The sequence below is a fragment of the Aythya fuligula genome, chromosome 9 (assembly GCF_009819795.1).
Source record: "Aythya fuligula isolate bAytFul2 chromosome 9, bAytFul2.pri, whole genome shotgun sequence".
NCBI lineage: Eukaryota > Metazoa > Chordata > Aves > Anseriformes > Anatidae > Aythya > Aythya fuligula.
The window spans coordinates 26404530-26431522 of NC_045567.1; the positions used below are offsets into that span (position 1 = coordinate 26404530).

General features: G+C 37.8%; 2 protein-coding genes across 3 annotated transcripts; both read left to right on the plus strand.

Moving 5' to 3' along the window:
- The first annotated feature begins 11374 nt into the window (after positions 1 to 11374).
- Positions 11375 to 15860, plus strand: TM4SF1 (transmembrane 4 L six family member 1). Its single transcript, XM_032193480.1, has 5 exons — positions 11375 to 11781; positions 13630 to 13719; positions 13809 to 13957; positions 14395 to 14575; positions 15582 to 15860. The coding sequence occupies exons 1-5, from the start codon at positions 11605 to 11607 to the stop codon at positions 15594 to 15596; spliced, it is 612 nt and encodes a 203-aa protein (XP_032049371.1). The 5' UTR covers positions 11375 to 11604; the 3' UTR covers positions 15597 to 15860.
- A 3678-nt stretch (positions 15861 to 19538) lies between these two features.
- On the plus strand, positions 19539 to 26163 carry TM4SF18 (transmembrane 4 L six family member 18). 2 transcript variants are annotated; one of them, XM_032193453.1, is made up of 5 exons: positions 19539 to 19898; positions 21764 to 21853; positions 22511 to 22653; positions 24654 to 24834; positions 26092 to 26163. In XM_032193453.1, the coding sequence occupies exons 1-5, from the start codon at positions 19722 to 19724 to the stop codon at positions 26104 to 26106; spliced, it is 606 nt and encodes a 201-aa protein (XP_032049344.1). In that variant the 5' UTR covers positions 19539 to 19721; the 3' UTR covers positions 26107 to 26163. The 2 variants fall into 2 exon arrangements, with proteins under 2 accessions (XP_032049344.1, XP_032049345.1); XM_032193454.1 differs by lacking the exon at positions 21764 to 21853.
- The last annotated feature ends 830 nt before the right edge of the window (positions 26164 to 26993 follow it).

Below are 26993 nucleotides of genomic sequence, written 5' to 3' on the forward strand. Positions count from 1 at the left end.
TCTTGGTGCAGCAAGAGAGTAGGGATGGTGTTGCAGCCCCTTCTGCCTGTCTTCTCACTCTTCATAGCAGGTGTGATGTTCTGGGAGAGAGGACTAACTGACATCAGTTAGTCCTTGCTGAGTCCAGTAAGCAAGGTTGTCATACCCCTTCATTAGCCTCAGGAGGTCAGCCTGGTGTCTATGCAGGTGCAGAACTATGCAAATGAAGTGCAGGTGAAATTATGTTTGGGGTGCCATGTCCAAAGTTGAGTCTTTTTACTTTGAAGCAAATAAAGATAGAAAGGTTTCCCACAGCTTTGAAGATACCTAAAAATGATTGCTTCAGCAATGCAAGGTTATATCACCATGAACACTGTGCACCTTGTAACCTGTGTACATAGAACTCTTTCTTACATGTAACCAGTGGTTATAACTCTTCTTTTTGCTCTTCATAAACATAATTTAAAATGTTAAGGAGGTTCTTTCTAAATTCTTTGCAAGATGTCTTTGCAAATTCTAGTTCTTCAATTTATTTTGAGGGAGGAAAATGGAAATGTCTTATTTTTCCTGGATTACTTTTTATAGTCTTTGCACCAGTTAACCACCTATATGGGAAAAGGATTTGATCTGTTGCTTGTTTTTTGGAGTGGGCATTCTGTTGATATTTATATATTTTTCCCATCCTTTTCTTTCCTTGTTTTCTACCCTTCTGCACAGCTAAAAGGGTGGCCTGAAAACTTTAGGCATAGCAGGTTGTATGGTTCTTTTTTCGTCAATTATAATTAAATGTAAGCTTTAATTTTAAATCTGAAATGCAGAAGAAATTGCATCCAACCACTCATTGTCCAAGATCAATACCAATATAGGTTTGGCATAGACAGCAAGTTCTCAAACTTTGTACTTGAGAGGAAAAAATAATCTAAATTATTAGATTGCATTGGCAACATTCATTCATTCACTCACAATCCTGAAATATCAAGACTGAGTTACTAATGATAAACTTTCATAACATTTTACTGTCTATGTTATTTAGCAGTGTACTATCCAGATGTTTTTGTTTGCATCAATGTGATTTTTATAACTGAATTGATCAGTCAATCTGTGAAGGAATTCGGCCTTTTTGTAGAGAAAATTATTTTGTGTCAAGAGGGAAATGACTGTATGCATTTCACTATATTTGTCTATTAGCTAGTTAATTTTTGCTGCTATTTGTAAAAGCCATCATGGCTTGTAGACAATACACTTATACTTATTTCACAAAGAATTTCTGTACAGTTTTAATGAAAATGCATACATAATATATAAACTTCACAGTCATCTGTATTTGGGAGACAATACTGTTTTAAGCAGGTCAGCAGCTTTTTAAAACTATTTGTAGAGTTAAACAGTATAAATAGTACTAAATAATTTTCAGTTAAAAAAAAAAAAAAGAAATCTCTTTCACCACTCAATAAATCAATTGATAATACAACTGACATCATTATGTAAGAGAAAGCATAAAGGAGAGCAATCCACAAGAATGTTTGTATGAAAACCTACTATCCAGTTGCATGATATTTCATTATAGTGTCATGTTGAGTGTAACATTAATGTTGTGTAACTTTGAGAAGGACCAAAAAGTGTCAGCATTTAAGTCTCTAAAAAAATTGTCTTGAGATCAGAGGTGCTACATACTTGAACATTATAATTTATTGTATGATGAAGAAAAACTGATGCAGTTCAAATTTCATTTGGCAGTTTGAAAGCCAGTTTCTATGATGGTGTTTATGCTAGTAGCCTATGGCAGGCCAAAAAAAAAAAAAAAAAATAGGATAGGAAGACTAAAAGTCTGGAAAGAAGAATTCCTCTGTGCTTATTGGGTTGCTAGAGTTACAGCTTCCTCATCAGACCAAAATAAATATTTAAGAAATTTAAGAAATGCCCTGAATACTTCAGTAAAGCTGAGCAGCATAGACACTAGTGTGCACAATGTTGTTTGGCATAGATCTGGTTTTGTGCATGTAGAGACCATACTTGCTAGTAAGTTAGTTTTTCTGTCTGTATGTCTGAGCTCTGGTGGCAACTGGGAAAAATAAGCTCCTGAACACGCATTTCAGTAATGGCAGGTTTAGCCACAAACAGCAGACATTGAAGAGCAGCATGCAGATACACCGATGGGATGGTACTTTCTTGGATACATGCTATGCTGAGCAGACAGGATGGCTGTTCCACTACCAAACAACTGTAGGTGTTAAAATGCAATATATAACTCACAGAAATCCCTTGGTGTGGTTACCACATGCTTTTCTTTTTTCCTCTTCCATTTTAAGTTGCACATACATGTTACTGTTATAAGGGCAAAAATGACAGCATATTAAATGATGTTTATATGCTTGTGTAGATGTGTTCGCTATATTTGTATTTTACATTTGTGTGTGCTCCCTATGTTGCTTTGCAGAAAGCATCTAGTTCCAAAAACATTGGAAGTGCGACTTTATTTACTGGGATTTTTTTTCCCTCCTGCTTTTAAAGGAGGCACACAGCTAAAAACGTACTCCTTCAGCGGCGCGAGTGGCCACAATTAGTCATGGGCCTGTCTGTATTCATAGCTCCCTTTTAACCATTGATATCTAACTGTGTGTATGCTGAGCTTTGCATTCTCCTGTGAATATTTCACAGGCTTCCCTCAATTCTGCCCAGTTCTCAGCACAGTTAGAGATGTACCATCTGAGTTGTTACTATCACCAATTAGCTATCAGATCAGTTTTGGTGGCTGTCATGCATGATTACTGTAAACTACTTGTTCCTTCAACCACATAGATTGTATCTAACCATCTCACCACTTTAATTATATATGGTATATTATTTTTTTTTTTTCAGAGATGAAGAATTAAATTCTCCCTCTCTAGTAGTCACTAAAAATACCTTGCACCAAGGAAATATACATACCACACTATCCTTCCTACCCTAGTGACTGCTGCAGACAGTGAGAAACTTCTGTGCTCCTTCAACAGGATGGGTGGATTCAGGCAGCCCCAAGGACAGGTGCAGGTAACACTTGTGTTTTCAGCAATCTACTGATTGATGGATAGTTTCACTTCTTTAGCTACGGAGAGTTGTTTGCCTTTCCAGGCAGACAGTAGAAACCTGCAGTCACACAGAGTCCTCCTACTTTGATCCTTGTGTATTTTCTCTTAGCCAATTGACCTCTGTTTTCTGGTATATTTATTTATTTTCTTTGAGCCTCCAAATCTCCTAATTGTCAAACACTACATAGATGGGGCAGACTACTTCTGAAAATAAATTTAACATTCATAGCTTTAAGATTTGTGCTTTTCCAATGGGAAACATGAGAAGGAAAGTAATTTCTAGTGATTTGTAGGTGTTTTTATTCTGCTTAGTTACTGCTGTGTAATCTGCTAGTGATGTATAGAAAGTGTAAATGCAAGGATGATGAGCTGGAGCTGTCAGAACTGTATTCCTTCATCAGTTAAATTGTTGGATGGAGTCTGTAACCACTTATGTCACTGTTTTTGTGCTCTTCTTAGATGTAGGTGTCTTTATTTTTAATTTAGTATGCCTACTGATAATTTTTGTTTGATGAAAAATGAGAGGTAATACAGGCCTGTGAATAGTTTTTTAAAAACAGGTAGCCAAAGAATATATGGTGAAGAGTTGGATTAAGCTTAGTCTGCTTTTTGTACATCTGTTTTATTCAACAACAGTTATCCTGTTCCTGTTTCCTTTCCTTTGCAATGCTCTGAGGGGCTGCAGGAAAACCCTTTTTCTCCTACATCTCCTGTTATATCATGCATGAATGAGCACATGCCTTTCCTACAGACTCTAGAGATGTGTTTCATTGAACATAGTGACTCAAGGATAGGATAATTTATGTATAATGTAGGAAATGCAAGCAAAATTCTGCTGCTTCAGCCTCTGTTTCTAGATGTTGATAAGTCCTTGAGCTTGCTAACATCCAGATTTCTGAGTTAAACTTCCACAAGGAAAAATAGCCCCTAATGATGAATTTAAAATAATTTTCACAAAAACAGCTTACATGTAAATCAGGGGTCTTCCTATGAAGGAATATTTTTAAGGAGATTTGCTGCATTATGTACATTCTGCCTCATCGTAGATCTTTGCTTTTTTTTTTTTTTTTTTTTTTTTAACCGACAGGCCTTCAAAGAGCAAGTAAAGGTGTATTTTGCTTCTTTAGACCATAATCTGAAATAATAATCTGAAATTTTGGCATAGAATCTCATTCCTGTTGTGATAGCCTTCTTATATTCATTGTCCATTAAACATATGCTAGCTTAATCAGCAACCCACTTCCAAAGTCTGTATGTGAAAAACTGTGTGATGACTTTATAATTGCAATGGTTCTAAAGACATATTTTAATTTTCCTTCATCCTTTTGTATGACACTGAGTAGCTCTCAGTTAGGACAGTAGTAAGCCCTATGACTTCACCTGGGTGGAGTGTAATTGATTAAAATCTTGGGAGTTAGTGAAAAGTCTTTTTATGGATGTCCTTCATTGGATGTCTGTTTTATGTGCATTGTTAAACATGGTTGGGGATGGCGTCACAAAATTGGCATACTTCAAGCCTGAAGTATGTTAGCCTGTTCTTCGTGTTGTGCTATGCAGAGATATGTATACTAAGCCCATTTTTTCTTGGAGAATAGAAGGCTCCAGGGAGACCTCATTGCAGCCTTCCAGTACTTGAAGGGAGCATATAAACAGGAGGAGGAATGCCTGTTTACATGTGTTGATAGCGATAGGACAAGGTGGAATGGTTTTAAACTAAGACGGGAGATTTAGGTTAGATATTAGGAGGAAGTTTTTCACTCAGAGGGTGGTGAGGCACTGGAACAGGTTGCCCAGAGAGGTTGTGGATGCCCCATCCCTGGATGCATTCATGGCCAGGCTGGGTGTGGCCCTGGGCAGCCTGCTGTAGTGATTGACAACCCTGCTCAGAGCAGGGGGGTAAAATTAGATGATCCTTAAGGTCCTTTTCAACCCAGGCCATTCTATGATTCTATGATTCTAACCTGTACAGCTATAATATACACGCATTACAGAACAGTGTATAATTACAATACAGTGACGATAATGCTTCATGATTGTGTACCTTTTGAAAAACAGCACAAATTTAGGGATAGAATAGGAAGAAAGACAGCAAGCCTGTATAAATACCACAGTGCTAGGGAAACAAACTTCTGTTGGTCATGTTGCATAGCCAAGGTTTCACCCCCAGGCTGTGACAGAAATAGGAATAGAACTTGTTTGTATTATATCCTAATTTTATCATAATAACATGGTTGCAAGTAGTAATGAATGATGGATACATTATGGTTTTTATATGCCAACAGAAAACTTTTTTTTTGAAGTGGCTTATTTGATTGCGAAGTGAAGTTGCAATAACATCACAAGTCTTGGGTTAATAATAGTTATTGTTAAGTAAGAATTGTCAGCTCTTCTATAGACAGAGGAACTTCTATACTCATTTAGTGGTAGTTGCACTCTGATTGTGAAGTTTCAATTCTCTGAGCTTGTTCATTAAGTGTCAAAGCTGCTTCTGTTGCATCATTGCTGACTTTCTTAGGTCAGCATTATTGCTAACAGACCTCTTTGTGTCAATGTGGTAGTTCTAGGTGCTGTTGCATTAAGTGTAAGCACTTGTTTCAAGCTGACTTCTACAGTTCAGAGCAGCTTTCTGTCTCAAACTGATGGCAGAGACAGCAAGCAAGAATGTGCATATATTACAGCTGAGCAAGGATTGCCTTTATGTTCAGTGACCTGTTTCATGGCAGCAGGTGGTTGCATCCTCCTCAGAAGTAGCTCATTAGTTCATCCAGTTGATGTTGTGTAATTAATAAAGGTAATCTGGCAACTTTCTTCTGGCTGTGGCCAGGAGACCACAGGCACAAAGGACTTAAGGGGAGCAGTTTCCTATTGTGACTGTCTAGGTGGAGTTTGCTGACTGACATGCACCTCTGAGGTGGCATGCCTGAGGACAACTGCAGCTACAGAATAGTGCTTTTGCAGATAATGGCTGGAAAACATGAGCAATGAATCATTTGGGCATTGAGAAATAGATGGTAGAGTAGATGGGTGTTTCTTCATTTAATTAAAGGGAAGCTGTGGGTGTTGCTAGGGTCACTGTGAGCTCTGTCTGAACAGCTGGCCAAGAGGCTTCACTTGGAGCTTAGCTAACAGGTAACTGCATATTCATTATACATTCCTAGCAGTTGTCTGAGCTAGTATTCACCCCTGTGAGCAATAAGCTACAAAACAGTAAGGCATAATGAATAGAATAGTTTCCAAGGAAATACAAATGTGAATTCTTAACCTGCATTGGTACACGTGTTGTGTTGTCCAGTCTTTCCAAGTGCATCTGTGCAGTCCATGTTATTGTATCCCAGGCCATGTCTCATCCATTGGTGTTATACAATTTCTGCACCTTGCCCATACCTACACAGGAGGTACTGCACTCCCTGATGGTGCATGGGACCAGAAGTTGAGCAAGAAAAATTATAATGAGCTCTTTGGTAGAAGTTGTAGAATAGGGTGTCCGAATGGCAATGATATTTGCAAAGCCAGTTGATTCACATCTGAGAGGTTTTTAAAATGTAAGAAATTTTATTTGCTTCAAGACTTTTTTTTTTTTATTTGTTTTTTGAGGTAATTGGAAGTCATTTGTCATATGTCTGTTTCAGATGTGTCTCTTGCCCTCTATTGTGTCTTTGAGAAAATCCAGTGTAGGGGTGGCTAGAAGGCTATGTAGAACAGTAAGACAGACAATTTGCAGTGTCTGAAGAAACTATTGTGAAGAAGCAAATCATATTTTTCCGTAAAGAGTGTCATCTTTTTTTTCATTGTTCTGGAATCTTTAAATCAATCTAGGAGATTGCTTATATTTGCTCTGAAAACACTGATGGCAGAAGCAACTATTACCTGTGTTTTAACCTTTGGTTACAAGGAACAAGAACCTCTTGGGAGGGATGGTGCTAACATTATTTAAATGAATAAATAAATAAATAAAAGAGCAACATTCAGTTTAGGGAAGATTAGCAGAATTAACACTAAGTAACTGGGCCATAAAAATCTCCTTCCCATGAAAGGAATAGCAGACAGACTGTATCCTGACCAGGTTCCAGAGAGCTAGGGAGAGAAGTTAATGAGACATCCTGAGAGCACAGAAGCCTTACAGCATACACATGCAACAAGTTCCAACATGATAGCTAGCATGTGGTAGCACGCCCCATGTCTAGTCAGGGAAACTGAGCCCAGACTATGTGCTCTGATCTTGACAGCATACTCAATCTGACATGATGTTTATTTATGTGTTAGATTTCCTCTTCCCAATCCACACACACATGTACTTGATTTCCCTTCTAGTAGGGTATATGAGTGTTTCCAGTATTACGGTGGGTATAAAAATATATTAGTGAAATCCAGAGATATTTTTTGTAAAGTACTTTTCTTTACTGTCACAACTCTGTTTCTTCCATTGGTTATGATGGATCACCCTGGGAATCTGGTTTAAGGCAAAGGTGTGAGATGTAATTGCAGATAACGTAATTTTCTTTCGTAGGAGAAATGTGGTACTTCATGGTTTTCTTTCTCTTGTAAGGCTAATTCTGTGGCATTTTTAAAATATTTTTCAACTTTCTCTGAAAGTATTTTTTGTTGTGGTAGCTTTGACAATCATCAATACACTGCTCCTCTTTGCATTACCTAAACTTAGAACTTGCCTGAATATATAGCAAGGATTTCCAATACATAACTGAGCTGGAGAAAGTAATTTCTTTTGATCCTGTCATCCTGGTTCAGGAACAGCTACAGAAAGATGGAGAATGGTCAGGTTTTCAAAGCTGGAATGTAAAAAGAACTATTCTAATAGTTATGAGATATCCCACTTTCTGACATTAAGAAAACCAGTCACTTTCTAACATCTTTATTTTGTGAAAGATGCATGCTTCTGTCCTCTTCTTGCAATAGAAAAGCCAGAGCAACAATGACTATTGAGGCTTTTTTTTTTTTTTTTTTTGGTTTTATATAGGAGCTGCTGGATCCTTGGATCCCAGGTGGTATTAGGCTTATCTTTAGACATCACAGAAACTGGAAAAGGCACCTGTGATGCTACTTTTAGCTACTTCTCTGTATCCTGCCCTGTGTAGCACTGGTTTGCTGACAGCCTTTATCCTGCAGAAGTGATGATTCAGGGATGCAATCTAATTGCTGTAACTTTTTATAAACCAGCCCCATTCTCCCAGGAGAGGTTATGGACATTTTTCACAATAGTCCTACCCACTGGACCTTAGAATGTGCAATCAGGATTGCATTGCTGTCAAACAGACCAGGATTTGGAAGCCAGAGGGTGCTTTACTGCCTTCTTTGACTGTCATGGTTCTTCTCAGACATAGCTGAGGATGAGACCTATAGTCTAAAGTTAGGTTTTAGCCTAGAACTAAACTTTTATTTCCTCAAATAATATTGGGGGATCAATTTCCTTTTCATACGTGTTCTTCGTCCGGGGTGGACATCCGAGCTACAGAAATATTCTTGTGAGAGAGAAATAGTGGAGCTTTCCATGGGCTGTTGGGAAGCATCTGTGAGTGTGTAAGCAATTATCTCACCTCTGTAAGTGCAAACACTATGGTTCTTAAACAAAAGACTGAAAATCCAATTCTGAGTTTGTTTAAACTAGTGTAAACTCTGCTCATGGTGCTGGAGCAAGTCATGAGATGCAGTTAAGGCCCTGCTGTTCCTCAGGTTGATGAGAAGCTTGTGTTTGGCTCCTGCTCATTCACAGGTCAGTTTTATCTGGACATGCCCATGATAAATGCTAAAAATCCACTGTTGCTCACTTTTCAAGCAGTAGCCGTAGGATTTATGGAGCAAACAGGCATGAGAAGTGAACAACCTCAAGATTTTTTAACCTATATAATTACACAGGAGAGATACTTGAACTACTACTATTTTTTAAAATATTATTTTTTAGTAACTGCAATGACGCACATGCTTGATTGTATACAGAATAAGGGAATTTTTCTATGTACCACATCCACTAACAAAATTAACACAATGGACACTTAGCTGTCCATCTAATCAAATACTTGACTTGATTGTTCCCTCAAAGAAAGAGTGGGGTTCTTTATTTTTGACTAGCCTCTAAATGGTTTTATAGAATAGCATTTAAACTCCAGAGCTCTTCATTTCATTGGGGCTTTTCAGGGGGATTAAATAAATTTACTATTATTTACATTGTCTGGAAAAAAAATCAATCAAAAAATCCATTTTAAATATATGAATTCTTAATTATGTGAAGTTTTATATCAAATCAAGTGTGGTGGGTAAGGGAGGTTGTCATGTTTTATTTGGGGTAGTGTGGGTTTTTTTTTTAGCATAACACAATGAAGGGAGTTTTCAGTTAAGAAGTCATCTCCTTCTGCAGAGGAAACATGCAGGATGATGTTTGTGCTCATTTTAGTCATCAAAGCTGAAGTGCACAATAATGGTAAGCCTATGTTTCTACAATAAGAGGATATTTCTCATAATGAAGGAAGTCTCAAAGGTCAACAGCTACAATACCCGGAGAGGTTACATCACAGAACCACATCTGTGCAACGCTTCTCTCTCTCTCTTTTTTTTTTTTTTCCCTTCCTTTCTTTCTCTTTAAGCTTCAGTGTCATAAGCTTCACAATACTTGCCAGAATAGTATGGATTTAAATTGGACTTTATTTACAGTGTGATTTAGGTATTAAACATATATATATATATATATGTATCAAAAAATTAAAGAAAGAAAGATAACTTAAATGAGTATTCTCCCCAAGTAGCTGAAAGCCTCTTAATATCCTGTACGTTCCCAAATTCAGTTTGTCCAGACTGTTTTTTGAAATGTGATTTATATTGTATTACGGTGATGTCAGCAGCAACATCTCCTGAATCTAGTCTGGACCTCTTAGATATCATAGAATCACAGAATCATTAAGGTTGGAAAAGACCTCCAAGATCATCTGACCCAACTATCCCCCTACCACCAATATCACACTCTAAACTATGTCTCTAAGTACCACATCCAACCTTTCCTTAAACAACAGTTCTCTCAGTCTGCCTTCATAGGAGAGGTGCTCCAGCCTTCTGATTGTCCTCGTGACCCTCTTTGGGACCCACTCCAACAGGTCCATCTTGTGCTGCAGTCCCCAGAGCTGAACGTGGTGCTCCAGGTGGGGGCTCAACAAGAGGGGGACAAGCACCTCTCTCAACCTGCTGGCTGCACTTCTGATGCAGCTGAACATACAGTTGGCTTTCTGGGTTGCAAGCACACACTGCTGGCTCATGTTCATTTTTTTTGTCCACTAGCTTTCCCAAGTGCTTCTCCTCAGGGTTGCTGCTCTCAATCCACTCATTTCCCAGCCTGTATTCATGTTTGGGATGGTCCCAACTCAGGTGCAGGACCTTGTGCTTGGCTTTGTTGAGCTTCATGAGATTTGCAGGGGCATATCTCCCAAGCCTGTCCAGGTCCCTCTGGTCAGCATCCCTTCCCTCCAGCATGTCAACAGCACCACACAGCTTGATGTCAACAGTAGACTTGCTGAAGTTCTTGCTGAAATATCTTCTGTGATAGTACCAGGCCTGGCAACACATACCTCTGTCTTGAGCAGTATATATGTGAACAAGGAAAGTTTTGGCTATTTTGGCAACAATTACATGAGGGAAAAGAATTAGATATATCTTATTTTTTCCAGTTCACTTTGTATCTTGATTTACCATACAAATTAATGTTACCAGTACATGTACCACAGTTTGGAACACTTGATATAATATATTGCCCTCTGTTTGGGGCTTTTATTTTTGTGTGTGTGTGTTTCTGTACTTAAATTTTCATTGCAAAAACTGCATTTTATGATCTGCTTTTTGATGCATTTGCTTTTCCAGCAGTGTTCATTGATTTAGCTTTAGGAAATCATTGTTAATCTAAATACAGCTTGTCTTATAATGGCAAGAATAGGTACACCCCTGCCTGCCCATTCTGTTTGTTTTTCAAGAGACAAGCAGAACTGATAAAGTTCACTCTTATTCCATTAACAGAATAGCAAGGAAAGAGGCTGCTTTACATACTTGTCATTGCTGTAGACTTTATTCTATTTGTACCCAAGACTCTGACTCAGTATTGTTGAAGTCAGCCAAATCTTTCCATGGCTTCAGGTTGTTCTGAAATAGTCTATAGACCTAAAAGCCAAAGCTGCTTCTAACAAAGAAAACAAAATCTTTTTCTTTCAATTTCTAAAAGAACTTATATTGTGGTGGAGCCTGTTGTTCATGTCTAATCATGTTCAATGGTGATCATTCCGTGCATCATATATTAAAGTGAAGTTACCTAGCATTCAGTATTTCCTTGATTGCATTTGGTTTGTCAACAATTATTTCATTTAAAATGGGTGGTGACATTCTACCATCCTCGTTTCCTCACCTGGCAATTTGGAATGATAGGTATGAAGACATTGTAAACGTCATCCAGGTAACTAGAAAACCCTGAGTATTTAAGTAGGTGAGACTAAAGACTGGTCTTCTTTTAGGTGTGGACAAATATGAGATAGGTTGGAGTAGAGAAAGAAGGACTTGAAAAGCTGAGGACATGTGTTTTGGAAGGTGTACTAGGTGTATTGGTTGTAAGTTGCTCATTCTTGCCTTGCTCAGCATTGTGGCCAATATTTTACTTTATTTTCCCAATGGAGAAACAAGATTTGCTTCAGAGCATCATCTCAGCAAATATGTAGAGTGCCTTCATGGCATTCTAGGTGGAGGCCTTTTGGTAAGTAATAAGCTACTGCTTTCTTTGAAATGTATTTTAAAGCTACTTGGTATTACTGTTTCTTTACCAGGTACGTTAACTTATTCATTGAATATCTTGTCAGCAGGAGTCTCTGGAATCATATCAAAAAATAAATAATAATAATAATAATAAAAAGAAGCTATTTTGCAATATGAGTATTATTAGTTACTTTGGTTATCACAGCCTCAACATTATGTCACTTCAGAGCTGAGAATGAGGGTATAGGCTGCAGAACCCAAATGCAAAAATGGAACCAGGCATTCAGCAGGATATGGTTTATGTAAAAGGCTAAGTCTTACATTTTTATTCCATTAGTGAATTTTCTCCTTTTTAATGTCTGTAGATAACTAGTATTTATTTGAAATTCCTTAATGTATGTTATCTGAGATGTGGAAAGACAGCTGTTACAGCTCTGTTTAGCTCTTTTTTTCAGAGGAATCAAATAACAGTTACCAAAGTTTTGAATTAGAGTAATAGCCAAGGATGAAGAACCGAGTGTGTTCAATATAAGAGGTTGTTAATCTGAAGCAATTATTTTTTAAATTTTCAATTTTGTGGACCACAGTTTAGCACATTTACATTTCCTGACTCTAGGCTTCCTTTTTCATTCACTTTTAGCCATCCTCTTACGACTGCAAATCTCAAGCTATCAGCAAATTACAGGGTGAAAAGCATTATATAAGGCCCTCTGTCTTGTGAGAGGTTCTTACAGCTGTGTTACAGCCCCATTAGAACCTAGACTGAGATTTGCAAAGCCAGCTTTACAGGCAGGCTAATCCAAATTAAACAAATGGAACTGCTCCTGAAACACATTCTTGTACTACGTCTTCTGGCCTGCAGCACTGGGGCTCAAAAAAGGTTTGAGTAAGGGCTGAGTAGTATGTGACTCTGCTCAACTGTATTGTAAATCTGTGCTGTTCACTGGTAACACTTTGCTCATTTATGTGTTTTTCCAAGCTATTCCTGGGTGTGGTGTCTTTGTATAAGTGCAAACTAGTATTAAGTCCTATTAGTGCTGGTGGGGAGTATACTCTATTTAACCAGCTCTCTGTTCCTCCTTCTTGATTTTATGCCAAAAGCTCTGGAGTATGGACAATTTAATTTTTGTACAGATAATGTCCCCTCCATTGCTTTGCATTTCTGTTACTGGAAACTCTGTGGATGTGAAAACCTAGAAGAAGCTAGATGTCTGTAATGAGAAGTTTGCATGAATTGGGTAGAATATACCCAGACTTTTTACTAGACTAAGACTTGTTTTGTCACACAGACAGTGACAACTACTCTTCAGTAACAAATATGGTGGTGGTTTTCTTAAAATAAGAAAACAATTTTCAGAGCCTTACCTTGTAGTCCTCCTTTGACAGAAAGTGAATACATTTTTTTTGGTGGTGGTGGTGCTTTTTGTTTTTTGGTGTGTGTGTGTGTGTGTGTTTTGTTTTGTTTTCCCAAAGTATTTTATTTGCAGGATACAGCCTTTGGGGGGGGTAGGGTTGGGGTAGGACCAAAAAAACCACCACACCTTTTAAAGTTGAAGCATCTCAAATTGCAGTAATACCACAATACCACAGCATGGTCTTTATCAACAGGCTTTTTAGGCACTTAAGTGCTATGTATACACAATGTAGAAATAGAAATATACCTATGCTGTTGCTGGTTATACTGCTATCAATATGATAAGCCTACTGTGTGGGAAGTAAAACTGAATAATCTATACACAACACCGATAAGTATGGAAATGAATGCAATGTGAGGAGTGTGTTTTATCTGCCTTGTCTGTATAACAAAACAGAACAAAGAACAGTGTAGTTTTGTTTTCCCCATACCAAGGTACTCATTCCAGCTGCAGTATTCATTGGGATTCACAATGATGACTGCTGTGGGTGCTTTGGCCATGAGAACTGTGGGAAAAGCTGTGCGGTAAGTGATCCTTTATGTCCCAGTCCCTGATAGTCCTCAGGAGAAGTTCATGGCTGTGCTGAAAACTCATATCTGTGTTTGTTGTGCAGATGCTCTCCTCAGTTCTGGCAGCCTTTGTTGGGATCCTTGGTTCTGGATACTGTATAATCATTTCAGCACTGGGCTTGTCTCACGGACCGTATTGTTATACTCGTTTAGAAAGAAACTGGATCTATCCTTTCACTGAATCTTCTGGAGGGTAAGTTGTCTTCATATGTATTCATGAGTATATTAATTCTTTCTGCATGTACAATGGGTTTTATTCTATAACCTTCCAGCAATATTCAGTAGCCACATACCCAGATCCATGGAAAGTTCTGTGTTTGTTTTGAGAAATAATTTTGCTCTTTCAACTGTCTTTAGCTTGTCTCTTGCTTTGATCAATAATAGAAAGTTCTGCCTTTCTAGCCTAGATTTTTTCTGAATAAATTGAACCACACAAATTTTGTTAAGTCTTATAGTTGAACATGTTCTTAAACAGAGCTGGATTTCAGTGTAGTAAACCACTATATTTTCTATTCCTACTTAGAATGATAATCCTTGATGCAATTACAAGCCAGATATAATTTGGTTCTAGTGTGTGGTAAGCATCCCACTCTGACACAATTTTATTATACTTGCATTTGATGTGTACAGATACCTGTTTGAGTATAACAAATGGTCTAAATGTCAAGAACCTCAAAACATCGTTCAGTGGAATGTCACTCTCTTTTCCATTCTTCTTGTCCTGGGAGGAATAGAGTTCATCCTGTGCTTCATACAGATAATCAATGGCATTCTTGGAGGAGTATGTAGGCTGTGCTGCAGTCATGAGGAGGTAAGCCATTTTTTCAGCTAGTTATTACCATACTTCCCAGAAAGCTAATATGAAACACTGTTGTTACTGATGCTACTGTAGAAGCTTAGCAGCTATTTTTCAGGCATTCTTAAGTAACAGCTAAGTATAAAACTTTTTTTAAATTATTATTATTTATATGGCCCTATTGCATTCTGCTTTTTCATATAGTATTTGATCACATGTTTTTAGCTGTTTGCTCAGCTGTCTGCAGTGAATTTAGTCTGCACATGAACTGGGAGGTCTTTTCTCCCACTGTGGCACATGCAGTCATCAGCACAATGTAGGTGTTACAATCAAAATACGTATCTCCTGCTGGTGGTAGTCTTTGCCATAGCCTAAAGTATTGTTGCATAGTATGGTGCGGTATTGTGGCAGGCTGCTTGGTCAAAATGCGTAACTTTAGCCTCACATTTTGCCTACAGTAGCTGGTGAACTACTAAGCTTATGGGTGCCATATGTGTAAAAATAAAATAATAATAATCTGCAGCAAAAACCTTGTTTAGTAAAAGCAGGATAAGAGAAAGAATTAAATTGTATATAGGTAACAAAACTGACAGAGAGATCTGAAGGAATTTTTGAAGGTTTGTTTTTGTTTGGTGTTGCTTTTTGTGAGTGAGGAAGGGGAAATCCTCCAAATTTCTTTAGTCTTGTTATACTCTTTGAGTCTGTTTTTAAAATTAGTACCACAGAGTTATTGTTGGAATTGCAATGCCTTAAAGTATGAAATTGGTACGGTTTATTTCACACACATATTATGGCTAAGAATATTTCACATTTTGAATTGAAATAGTTGAATATTGTGGCACTTTGAAAGCTGTTGCTGTCCTCTACCTCCTGTCTTCTATGCTGTAACTGAAGTACAGAAGAGTTGTGCTATGACTGTCTAAATGTGGTCAGGTTAATTTGGTCTCCTACACTTAGATATAATATTAGCATTAACATTCTTCCCCTTAATATGCGTTTCTTTCTTTTTGTTTCCCCACAGACGTTTGCTTGCTAGAAAACCTGAAAATGGGTTGATGTCAGTGCATATGCATCATGTATTGAGTATTCTGTTTCGTTCTGTTTTTTATATTACTTGCATACTGAAATGCACATTGCTTGTTTTCCAACTATGTTGTCACCATCAATTTAAGTGACTTGGGATCAGCCTTTGTCGTTGGAGTCATATGCATGTAGGCATACGTATGGAGTCAAAGCTGGACAGCTTTGGTTCATTTCATAGTAGTACAGGCAACTGCCTGACCTTGGGTCAATAAATATGCTTTTTTTTTCCTTTTATTTTTTTATTTTTATTTTTTTTCTGACACAACAGCTCTGTACTTCATGCCACTTTCCCAATATAGTTGCACTGTTATTCTGATGTTGGAAAAACCAAACTGAATCTAGTCTGGCCTGGAAATGAATGAATTCTCAGCTGGAACAAAAATAAAGCAACAGTAAAATGTGAGTGACCAAGGACTGGAACATGTACTTTTTTTTTTAAAGCAAGAACTGTCAAAGAATTGAGATATAATAAAACTGAGTTTTTTCCAAGCTTCTCCTGTATTTCACAAATAAAGATTTTTATTAAAAATACCCAGCAGGTGTCAATGCTTCTTTCCATGCCCATGCTGAAACTTCTTTCCTAGTCCTAAAGGAAAACACAATGGTGACATAAGAATATAGATATAAAACTGCCAGGTTATAACCTACTTCTTCCATTCATCAGACCCTGTCAGAGTGAGAACTGTTTCACTCTGTTTTAGATTATTTAGCTGAGCCAGGCAAATGTGCATCAACAAGGCTGTGGAGACTTAGTGAGATCCTTGTAACAAATGAAACTCTTCACCTTATGTGGAGAAGTAGTTCTAGGTCTGAGCTAGCAGCACTTTTCTGATGGCCATTCCAAGCACTGGAGGGAAGTTCCTGCACAGTTGAGCCACTGCTTTCTGGCCCTCATGCTTTTTTCTCCCAAGGAGTGCTCACCCCCTTGGAGTCTTGAGACAGAAGAAAATTTGGGTCTGAATTCCTGTTTCTTAGCTTTGGTCAGCAGGCCCCCAGGCATGGCAGCATTCCAAAAGTATAGTGCAAATTCAGGGCAGCAGTGAGATTAATCTGAAATAATAGACTTCACCCGTAAGCTGCCCGGAGGCAGTATTTTCAAAGAATCTGTGCAAGACCTTCTGAAGTTTATCTTGCAGAATATTGCAGTGAATGTTTTACCATCAGGCAAAGTAAACCTGAATGATATGCTGCCAACAGCATTGCTGGCAGGGTCATTGTGCTACTGGCAATGGCATTTTTTGAAGGAAAAATTAGACATGCCATTTGTTTAAACAAAATGAAGCTGGTTATCATTAGTGCTCAAATATGGAATGTAGCAGTTAATGTCTTCTTTGAAAACAGTCAAGTTAATTTCTGTTTGCATCAAAAAGAATTTTCTACAGGTGTCAGTGTATACTTAGTACTAATTTTAACTAAGAGGGCAGTCTTTAAAGCAACCCAAAACTCAAGAGTTTCTCAGGCTAGAATGAAGTCCTCCCCTCCAAGTCTGCCCTGTACAAATATGTCTCTGAAAAAAAATAAATCAACTGTGAAAATCTGAAGTTGCACACATGGTTCCACAGTCACAAAAGAACTCCCAGATGGGAAGAATTTGTATTCAGAAACTCAGGATAAGTACTTCTTGCGATACCTTTTTTCATACATAAAGTACATAGAATTAGTTGAGAGCACTCTTTAGTACAGCTTCTGCTTGTTGTACTTATCCCTTTCTTGCCCCGTTATGGGAATGAGGAGAACAAGTGTACTCATGCACATACAAACAATTCCTTGTTGCTGTGAGCTATGATGTCTTTGTATGTTAAAAAACACTGTGAAAGAGGATCTACATGGGGTGTGGAGTGAGGGGGAGAAGGAAGAGGAAAAAAAGGTCTTGATGGAATAAGGTATAATTCCCACAAAACTTCAAAGTTTTTTGCCTTTACACTTTCATAATTGTTATTTGTCTTTCTGATTTGTATAACTAATTAGAGAGCTGAAACAAGGTTAGGAATTCCAATGGGCAGAATTATTAGGCCAGAGTTTAGAATTAAAACTATAGCTCAGATCCATGTAACATGAAAGCACAGCATTACTACTCATCCTTTATGTTGTTATTAAAAAAAAAAAAAAAAAAGTCTGTTGGATTCCTTCAAGGCCTAATGGACAAGATAGAGTCTGGGGAGTTTTATCAATTACACTGGGGAGAAGCAGTTGTTTTACGTTACGTTCATTTCAGTTAGCAGAGAAGTCATTCGTCCAAAGTAAACAAGGGTTTTCGGTAAAGGGCTCAGCATCAGCTCATGGATATTGACAGAGAAATCCAGTTCTTGCAACACTTAGTAAGATATTTGAGAAACTAATTACCAGGCTTGCTTACTACTTGGTATAAAATTGTGGTGTCCTGTTCTAGTGGTATAGTTTGCCAGCAACAAAACATACCATGGTTTGTCATTTTTGTTATTTGCAGAGCTCGGTTTAAATACAGGATAAGTCATGCCATTTGTTGGTATACTGCAAAGTGAATACTGTCTCAGGTGTCATTTTCTGTGTTTCTTCTTAGTAGAACATATTTCTGTAGGAAGTAGTAGCAAATTTATTTATAAACTAACCTGCCTTTGTAATTTGGCCTTTGCTCTTAGAAAAAAAGATTTTGGTCTATTCAATGATCTATGAATTTTGTAATATAAATCAATCCTGGGATGTGATGTGCCTGCTGTTAATTCAACTGTTTTCTCTGTTCTGTAAGGGAAAGTGTTAATGCCACACATGTGTGTCTGCCAGGTGAGGTTTATCACTGGTTTCAGTTATAGGGAGGCCTGAAAACATGCCCACAATGATCAAGGAGTAAAACAGAAAGTATAGGAAGATCCTCAGAATAAAGTCTGAGGACTTCAAAGTGAAACCTCTTAGAAAAAGAAGGGGGAGAGGAAAATGAGGAAAGGGAGAGATACAGCGGATAATGAATAGAAGAAAAAAATGGTTTGTTTGCATGAGTAACACCATGCCCATTTCTTTGGGTGACCTTATTCAAAGCAGTAGGAAGGAATTAGTTACAACATGCAACCCAAACAGCTTTTAAGAGATCATGAGAGAAGCCTTACACGTGTAGGGCCTAAAACAGCTCATGGGGAATCAGAATGAAAATATGTCATGACATCATTGCTTCTAAAATCAGCCTTTTCAGTTTTGATAGAGCCCCAATGATTTTGTTCTCTGACCTTGACATCCCCATTGAGTAAACCCTAAGTTTGACCTTGAATTACTTTTCTGATGACTTACCAGGGCAAGCAAAGAAGGTCTGGGTCATGCTTCAAGCATTCAAACAAGTCTGGCTCCATTGTACTGGAAAGGATGCTTAGTTGCTTAGAGCTATCAGAATGATGACGTATGAAAACGGGGAAAGTGCCTGGGATTTGCTTTTCACAGTTCAAAGTCACAAGCACATTTCAAAAACCCAGACCTTTTGTCATGTGCAAGAAATCACACGTACTTAGGTCAGATCTGTAGCCAGATGTACTCAAGTATAAGCACAGAATAAAATAACTATTTTTTTTTAAGAGAAGCGCAATTTATCTCACACACACACACACACAAAAAAAAAAAAAAAAAAAAAGTTCAGCTGCCTTTCTGTGCAGAGGCTTGACATATTCATCAAACAGCTCCCTGCTCCATTTAAAGTAGGAAAAAATGTGCTGTAGTACAGCTGAGAAATCTGCCTCGTGTCACAGAATAGCTACACAGTAATCCATGTTCTCAGGAGGAGTGTGTTTCTAAGCAGTCTCTAGGAAATGAGATCTTTGATGTTCCTTCCTGAGTCTAACTTCTAGACATGGTTCATTAGGAAGATCACTAAGGCGGATCTTTGAGAAAGGAAACTAGTATTTAAAGACATTTGCTCAAAAAGTTTAGACAGCAATATTTGTCTATTGTTCTGCTAACAGTTAAGCACTTCTCTCGCACTGGAGTTATACCCATCACCAGGTCCCTGTGTATATTAAATGACTGAGTCAAACTAAGGAGGTCCAGAACGCTTTTCATAATTAAAACCTTGTAACATTTTGTTAGCTTAGAAGAGCAAAACTTTTAATATTCTTGAGAAATGGCTTTAGAGGCATGTCGAAGTTGTTTGAGTTGTCTGCTGATACCTCTTGCACTTTGGAGTATTGTTGTTAATGTCCTATTATACTTCCCTAACGGGAATGCTTCATATGCCACCAGTTTCCAGCTTCCCAACTATGTGTGGTATTTCGAAGGGATCTGTTTCTCAGGTGTGATGGTAAGTGTTGATTTTATGGATTTTTTTTTTAATGAATTGCAATTCAACTGCAAATAATCTTGGGTTAAGGGGCAGCAAAGTAATTGTGTCTTTAAAGGGAAAATGGATTTCATTGTCAAAATACTGCAGACAGAAAAAATTGATCAAACTGAATAAATTATGACTATATTGAATGACATGCTACATATGCTATTTAATTTCATATATGTGATTTTGCAAGGCTGTTTTGTTTTGTTTTGTTTTGTTTTCCTGCTTGATTTTTGTTTATATGTAATTTACACTTAAATTATTGAGTCAGGAACTATTTTGATATAATCCTCTATGGACTTTGAATTAAAGCTCTTTTAGCAAGACAAAGCAAAACAAAAATCTGAAAAAAAGCCTGTCATGACTGTTCAGATGTTTTTAAGATCTGTATACAGTCCAGTATTTAGAAGACTGATTACAGTTCACAGTACATCAAGATTCACTGTTGTTAGGTTAAATACAGAAGATAGTCTCATTATGCCTGGCATAGTTGGATTTTCTCCATTATATTTGTAATGTGCTCATCTTCAGTAATAAATTAACATAAAGTTGCCTACTACTTATGCTGTTCACTATGTTCATAAAGAACTGTAGCCTCAGGAACAGAAAGTAGTAATGTGATAAAAGTTTGTTTACACAACCCATATTAACCCATGCTAACGTGCATGAATAAGGTGGTTTTATGAAGCTCCTGTACTGTGAGAGGTATTTAAACATGAAGTATTCATTTAAAAGTATGTATTCTTCCTAAAGCAGAAGAAAAAAACAATCTTTTTCCCTATAGGGAAAAAAAAGGGAAAAAAACTCTCAGGGAAAGAATTTGAATGCAAAAGGATAGTTGAAAATTTAACAAAAAGTTAACTGCAAAAGCTACATTCATAGTTTGAAATATTTTTAGCCTTGGGATCATTACCAATTTATTAATGATGTATATATTTTCCTGTTACAAACAGGGCAGCAGCATGTGAGAAGATAGTGTTGTGCTAGCATGCATGTGCTAGCAGCATGTTTTGCTAGAGCTCATCCCAGTGATAAAAACCCTAATGTCAGCAAAGCTTCTGGTGGCTCATGGCATTTTATGTAGTTCCAAACAATGGGTTACTTAAAATGCTGCTGTGATTGATACCATTACATTTCTGAGTTAACTCCTAGCTCTTTCTTCTTGTGTTTTTCTCCTAACTTCCAACCCTCATAAGTGACAAATCTAGGGCCATCTGTTTTGTTTTTTCAAACAGTTTCAGAAACTCTTCCTTGTTATATTTATCCATTCAAACCAGTGCCTTTCTGAGTAGCAACTTTTGGTTCTGGAGTCCAAATCCTATTTATTGTGTTTCTAGTATCAGGTTTAAATAATTAGGTTTAAATATTCTGAGAAAAACAGTATGCGTACTTTACAAAGAAAGAAAAGCAAATTCCAGCTGAATCAAACTTAGGCTTGTACTACTGACTTCTAGCATAGCTGCGTTGGTAAGGGAAGTGACATCCTGATCCACATAACTGTCAGGAAGAAGCTGTTGAACTGATGTGACTAGATCAATGAGATATCCTTACTTTCATTGTTATTAAATCTTTCATTTGTGAGCCTGTTTTTTTGTTTGTTTGTTTGTTTGTTTCAGTTTCACTAGTATAGCTGTGTCCATGCTAGTAACACTTCACTGGGATGGGAGACACTATTATTAAATCTAGTGAACACAGACCAGGTCTCTGGTGCTTTCCTAGTGCAGATTTAAAATCTCAGCAGCGCATAAGAGATACAGTTCTCATCTTGATTAGGGCAGAGAGAATTTGGCTCAATATATCTGCAGTCATTTTACTCACTTTATAATGTGCCCTTACAGATTCTTCTCTTGGCAGTAATTCTCATAGCTCTGGAGTGTAGTGCATTCCATCAGTGCTGCCAGAGTGAGAGCTGTAATAAAACCTACAGGGTGAGTCTATCTTTTATTTTTTGTGTACCTAATCAACATTTATTCTTGGCATCTTCCTGTTCCTGTGTTTCCAGTACATCCTTCTTAGCTCTCTTCTGCTCTGGTTCCATTTTCTTTCACAGAGAAGGATTCTAAGTCAGGTTGAGAGGTCACAGAATGTGCAGCTGATCCCACTGATGCATATGCAGAATGGAAGAAAAACAAACAAAAATCCTTGTAAAATAAAATAAAAACATAAAATGCAGTAGAATTTTAATTGAATGCTCCTTCTAAATAGTTTCATCCCCTTGTTTGTATTATATGGAAGTTATTTTTTCTAGTAACAGGTCAATATATACTGTCTGGGATGCAAATATGTTTAATGCAGGCATGTATTCCTCTAGCATACTGAGATACAATTTTGCAAATACACAAGTTTTAAAAAGATCCCCAAACAAAATTTAACTGAGAGTTGTAAAACTGTCATAAATTCTGCCTTAATCTTTCTTCTGCATATGTATGTTTACTGTTCATTATTTGGTATTTTTCTCTCTGAATTTTGAAGAGTGGGGCAACCACATGTGAAATTCAACCTCAAGGAAGAAGCTGGTCAGGGAGAATGAGTGTATGTTCTGTGGAGACTGCCCGTATAGTAATGTTTTTCTCTCTTTACTTTAGAGTTTTATTTCAATTGTGTTAGCACTGCTTGGAGTTGCTTTCTCTGGATACAGTTGCATCATTTTTACCTTGGGATTGATCCAAGGCCCATTCTGCAATTCATCAAATGGATGGGACTACATCTTCAAAAATACTGTTGGAGGGTAAGAAACATCAGTGTTAACTCCTAGAAGAAACTGTTCATCAAAAAAATAGTCAGACAAATTCTCTCAGAACCTTACATAAAATGGCACAATCTCTTGAACACAAGACCTATATTGTAAGAGTGAAGTTTTTCAGCTTGTTCAGTGAGCACCAGAACCTTCAAAGAAAGGTATTTGCTTCCTTATAACAAAAGCTTAAATATAAGAATCTTTGTACTGATCAAACTTGGAGGTCCATCTAGCCAAGCATTCTTTATCTGGTGATGGTCACAACCATGTGAAGTAAAGAATGTAAGATTAGATTCCGTGTAGATGGATACTTCCTCAATATTGTCTCAAATTCCTCAAGTTCTTGGTTCAAAGACTATAGATGGAATTTTTATGTTTAATAATTTAGTAGGTTTCTGTTTAACTCCAATAGACTCAAAAGTCTGCAGTTTGATCATTGGAAAGTTTTGCAGAGAGCTGCTATGTCTCAAAAAAAAAAAAACAAAAAAAAACAAAACAAAACAAAACAAAACAAAACAAAACAAAACACCTGAGGAAGGTAGACAAAGTGTTGTTGGTGTCCCAGACTCCTAGAAGCATGAAAGGTTTTATTCAAATGTGTACTCTGGCAATGCTTCCACAAGATTTTACATTCTGCCTTTAAAAGATTAAGGTTGTATAAGACTTGAATTTTTCAAGTTATATTTGTCAGGCTCTTCCAGCTGCAGATGAATGCACTGAGGATTAAATTTGTCAGAGGCTTTCAATTACAAATGGTTGGGGAAAAAAACAGCATCACTGAGCAAGTGATTCTAACAAAGCTTCTTGCAATTAAACCCCAGGCTACTGCATGTCTCACAGTTAAAAGGGCATAACTAGCACATGTAAATCACGCACATACAGGATCCTCAAGGATGCAAAGTGTGGCTCTAAAACAACTGGAATTTGCATGTAGTGACACTTACAAGGTTGCATGCACTGATCAGAATGATGTAATTTGGGAGTTCATCTGGACTTAACTTAGAGCTAAAATTAAATTAATAAAAGGAAAGTCATAGAATCATAGAAACACAAAGTTGGAAAAGACCTACAAGATCATCTAGTCCAACCGTCCTCCTATCACCAATACTACCTACTAAGCTGTTATAGAATTCTAGAATCATAGAATATCCCGAGTTGGAAGGGACCCATAAGGATCATTGAGTCCAACTCCTGACACCACACAGGTCTACCCAAAATTTTAGACCATGTGACTAAGTGCACAGTCCAAATGCTTCTTGAACTCCGACAGGCTTGGTGCAGTGACTACTTCCCTGGGGAGCCTGTTCCAGTGTGTGAGCACCCTCTCAGTGAAGAACCTCTTCCTGATGTCTAGCCTAAACTTCCCCTGCCTCAGCCTGACACCATTCCCACGGGTTCTATCACTGGTGATTAAGAATAGATTGGCGCCTTCCCCTCCACTCCCTCCCATGAGGAAGCTGTAGACTGTGATGAGGTCTCCCCTCAGCCTCCTCTTTTCCAGGCTGAACATGCCAAGTGACCTCAGCCACTTCTCATACGTCTTCTCCTCTAGTCCCTTCACCATCTTCGTTGCCCTCCTCTGGACACTCTTCAACAGTTTTGCATCCTTTTTGTACGGTGGTGCTCTGAACTGCACACAGTGCTCAATGGGAGGCCGCACCACCGCAGAGTAAAGCGGGACAGTTGCTTCCCTTGACCGACATCTGCCTTTGGAAAAACAAAAATGCAGTGTCTTTCTAAGCACTTGGGTGTCTAACAGAGAAATTAATGAAACAGGTGTATGTGAGGTACATAAGTCTCTATTCAGCTGTGTTTGGCAAACCTATCCAGGATTTACACTGGTGTAATGAAAGACCAGAGTCTGGCTCTTAAAGCTTAAGCATATAAAGTCCAGTATGGGTTTTCTATATAGGAAAGTTAAAATAATGTGTATTTAAATATAATTGCATACACCATATTTAATTTGCTTCACATTGCTGTTTCTCTAATAGGTACCTCACAGATTACTCTGCTTGGTCACAGTGCACTGAACCTGCTAATGCAGTGGAATGGAACATCATTTTACTCTCTATTCTGATAGCTCTTAGTGGACTGCAGTTGATCATCTGTTTTCTCAAAGTGGCTGCTGAGTTGAAACGGACACTCTGTGGGACCTATTCTGTTTTTGTTCAGGTAACAAAAGACCTGAGGCTGTCTTCTTTTTTCAGCATCTACAAGGTCAGTTTAGCTTCAGCAATTTCTCTCAATAGAAGACGTAGTCTTCCGGTTAATGCATTCTCTGTTCCACTGCATATTAAGAGCAGACAACATATACTGACAGTAGATCTGCTGCATCCTTGTGCTATACAGGGATGACTGTCTGCTCACTCTAACTTTTGAGGCTGGGATTAAAAATAGAAATTAAAATAAAATAAAATAAAAATAAAAATAAAATTTTACTCCCATGTCAGCAGAGGCTTCTGAGCATATTTCTTCTAGCATTCAATATAAAGTCATTCTTATAAATGTGTAGATCTCACAGCAAAAAGAAGATGCGAGATAGTAAGTAGCACTTACTACAGTCCAGGCATCAGTATTTACTGTATTTTCACTAGGTTATTGAGATGATAACTGAGAGGGCTCTGCTTTGGTACAAGAATTAGTTCAAATTCCAGAGTTCAAGTGACTGATGCACACCAGTTTTAAGTGATGTGTTCTACTGTCATTCACTTTCCCTGACTTTGGAGGTAAGGTGAAATGAGGGATGCTTACTTCTCCCTGTCCATCTGCACTCGAATGAAAGAGCCTTCAGGGTTTTTATGTAGCTAACAGTATCAGTGTTGATAGAACATTCAAGAAAGATTTCTGGGTCAGGGAAAGCAACAACGCCCTAAAAACATGTATGTGCACCCACATGCACACACATATATGTACACTTGCACACGCACACACATACACACCTGACACCACACACAGTGGGGGGGGGTATCTTCAACATGTAAGCTTTCTTGCAAATGCTTTGGGAAGCAGTGTGGGGAGGCCAGGGCAGGTAGGATGGCAGTGACTACATAGTGCAAGCATCCTTGAACGGTGCTGAGCAGCATGTTCAGAGAAGCTGTGAGTGCCATGGAGGGCCTTGGGCAAGCAGACAAGGAAGCATTGCTTGTAGGACTTGACTATAACAGCAGCCTATAATGAGGTCATGGCCTGAGGCAGTTTCTCTCAAAAACATGTTTCTTGCCAGAGAAAGAAACCTGAAAACCAACCTAGCTTTCAGTGAAGTCAAAAGGAATGTCTTCCCGTGGGAGCAGAGCAGGGTCACCTCTTGTGCCCTGAATGTATGTTGAATTTAGGTTGGATATGGATATTTAAGAGTCAAACAACTTCTAAATTGAGTTGAAAAAAGCAAGTCTTCCACTTCATTCCTTTTTTTTGTTTGTTTGTTTTCAGGCTGGGATTCTCTGAAAATGGCAAGGAAATCTTCATTGCTTCTGCCACACAAGCACCAAAAAAAAAAAAAAATAAAAAAAATAAAAAAAGAGAGAGAGAGAGAGAGAAATGGCTTCCCCAGCATTTAAGATGGCAGATTTAGTTGCTGCAAAGACAAGTGAAATCTTTGTCTTCAGTCTTTCTTTCTAGAATGTCTGTATTGTGGAGGAAGGTATTTGAATGGTTTGATGACTAAATACTGGACATCTGTAATTTCCTAAAGAAAAGCTGTTTTCTAACCTGTCCAGTTGTGCATAGCCACGACTCTTCACTTCTTACCTTCCAGCTTGTTCTGACAATAGGGAGGTTTAAATACCATGGAACTGCTTTTGTCCTAAGCCTGCCTTTTTTTTTTTTTTTTTTAATAAACTGCAGTAAAACTACTTTTATAGTCTCCTCCTGTCTTTGTTTAGAACATGTGAGTATTTGTTGTTATGATACGGCCTGATTCAAATTCCACTATATCTGGAGGAATTCTACCTTGAGAATTAGTTTATTGGATGAAGCCAAGTTTCTAAATGGTTAAGTTTAGTTACAGACAGACCATAATGGTCATGAAAGGCAGTAGTCTATCCCATTCTGTCCTAGAAGCTTATTAACTGCACAAATCAATCACTGAAAAATTTTAGCAAGTCTTGCTGAGGTAAGGCTTTTAGAAAGACATCCAGGCCTGATTTAAAGATCAGATACACCACTCTGAAGTCATATATGCTAATTAGTATGGCTTAATAGGTGCACTGGGCCTCTTCTTTTCTACCTGGAGGGAGACTTTTATTATTATTATTATTATTTTTATTTTTATTTTTTTTTTTTGGAGAGGGGGAAGGAGTCAAGCATTATGGGAATTGAGGGAATATAGGAAG

Bases quoted from the DNA above. Each gene is read 5' to 3' on its own strand.
- TM4SF18 (XM_032193453.1), top strand. From the start codon at position 19,722: ATGGCTTTAGAGGCATGTCGAAGTTGTTTGAGTTGTCTGCTGATACCT. The intron at 19,899-21,763 runs GTAAGTGTTGAT...GTGCCCTTACAG, and splicing joins TCTGTTTCTCAGGTGTGATG to ATTCTTCTCTTGGCAGTAAT. The intron at 21,854-22,510 runs GTGAGTCTATCT...TCTTTACTTTAG, and splicing joins GCTGTAATAAAACCTACAGG to AGTTTTATTTCAATTGTGTT.
- TM4SF1 (XM_032193480.1), top strand. From the start codon at position 11,605: ATGTGTTTTGGAAGGTGTACTAGGTGTATTGGTTGTAAGTTGCTCATT. The intron at 11,782-13,629 runs GTAAGTAATAAG...CCCCATACCAAG, and splicing joins TTCTAGGTGGAGGCCTTTTG to GTACTCATTCCAGCTGCAGT. The intron at 13,720-13,808 runs GTAAGTGATCCT...TTTGTTGTGCAG, and splicing joins ACTGTGGGAAAAGCTGTGCG to ATGCTCTCCTCAGTTCTGGC.